General features: G+C 30.4%; 1 protein-coding gene across 1 annotated transcript; it reads right to left on the bottom strand.

The window, feature by feature from the left end:
* Nucleotides 1-119: 119 nt before the first annotated feature.
* On the bottom strand, nt 120-733 carry LOC102592803 (protein TIFY 5A-like). The gene is made up of 3 exons (XM_006368075.2): nt 702-733; nt 494-584; nt 120-409 (listed from the first exon to the last, which is right to left on the bottom strand). Coding segments are annotated over exons 1-3 (270 nt in total). The 5' UTR covers nt 704-733; the 3' UTR covers nt 120-232.
* Nucleotides 734-739: the final 6 nt, after the last annotated feature.

The following is a 739-nucleotide window of genomic DNA, read 5'->3' as shown; positions in this document are numbered from 1 at the left end:
ATTTGAATTTTAGCATCCATTTGATTTAACCTTCAGGTTCTTGTTAAGACTAACTTGTTCAAGTCATAGTGTTGCTACCTAGCGCCATCATTTGACTTATTTTTTCATGTCAAACAAAATACAAGATAAGAGATATTGAAGTGATAGTTCAGATCATAAGAAACTAGAGATCAATAAATACAAAACATATGTACAAACAATGGATCGGAGCCAATATCATCAGTAGGAGCAACTAGTGATGGTATGGTGAAGTTGTTTGAATTCTATTTTTTCTCTTTTGTAGAAATCTTTGTAGAGATTTATCCATGAAACGACCAGTTTGAGGTTGTAATAATGGTGATGAAGGCTCGGACATCTTATTTGACTTCTCCTCCATTTCTCTACTTGCACGATATATTATAGCTTTAGCCTGCATTTAGAAATCAATTATATATTAACAAAACAAGTCATTTATTAATTGTTATCAGAAAATAAAAACTGGAAATACATATACCTGAAGCTGAGTAACATGAGAAACAACAAATTGTCCATTGTAAAATATTGTTAGCTGTTGTGATTGCTCATTCTCTAATTGTTGATCCTCCCTAATAGTAAATAGTAAATAAAAAACAAATATATAATCAATACCTTATTATTAGAAGGACTAATCACTAATCAATACAGATTAATTGTGAGAGTAATTAAACATGAGAGAGACTTACATTAAGAAGTTGCTAGGAGAAAGAGTGAGTTCCAAATT

This window comes from Solanum tuberosum, unplaced genomic scaffold (genome assembly GCF_000226075.1).
Source record: "Solanum tuberosum cultivar DM 1-3 516 R44 unplaced genomic scaffold, SolTub_3.0 contig02628, whole genome shotgun sequence".
Classification (NCBI taxonomy): Eukaryota; Viridiplantae; Streptophyta; class Magnoliopsida; order Solanales; family Solanaceae; genus Solanum; species Solanum tuberosum.
The sequence above is the reverse complement of the archived record's forward strand: the minus strand, read 5'-3'. Positions and strand labels throughout refer to the sequence as shown.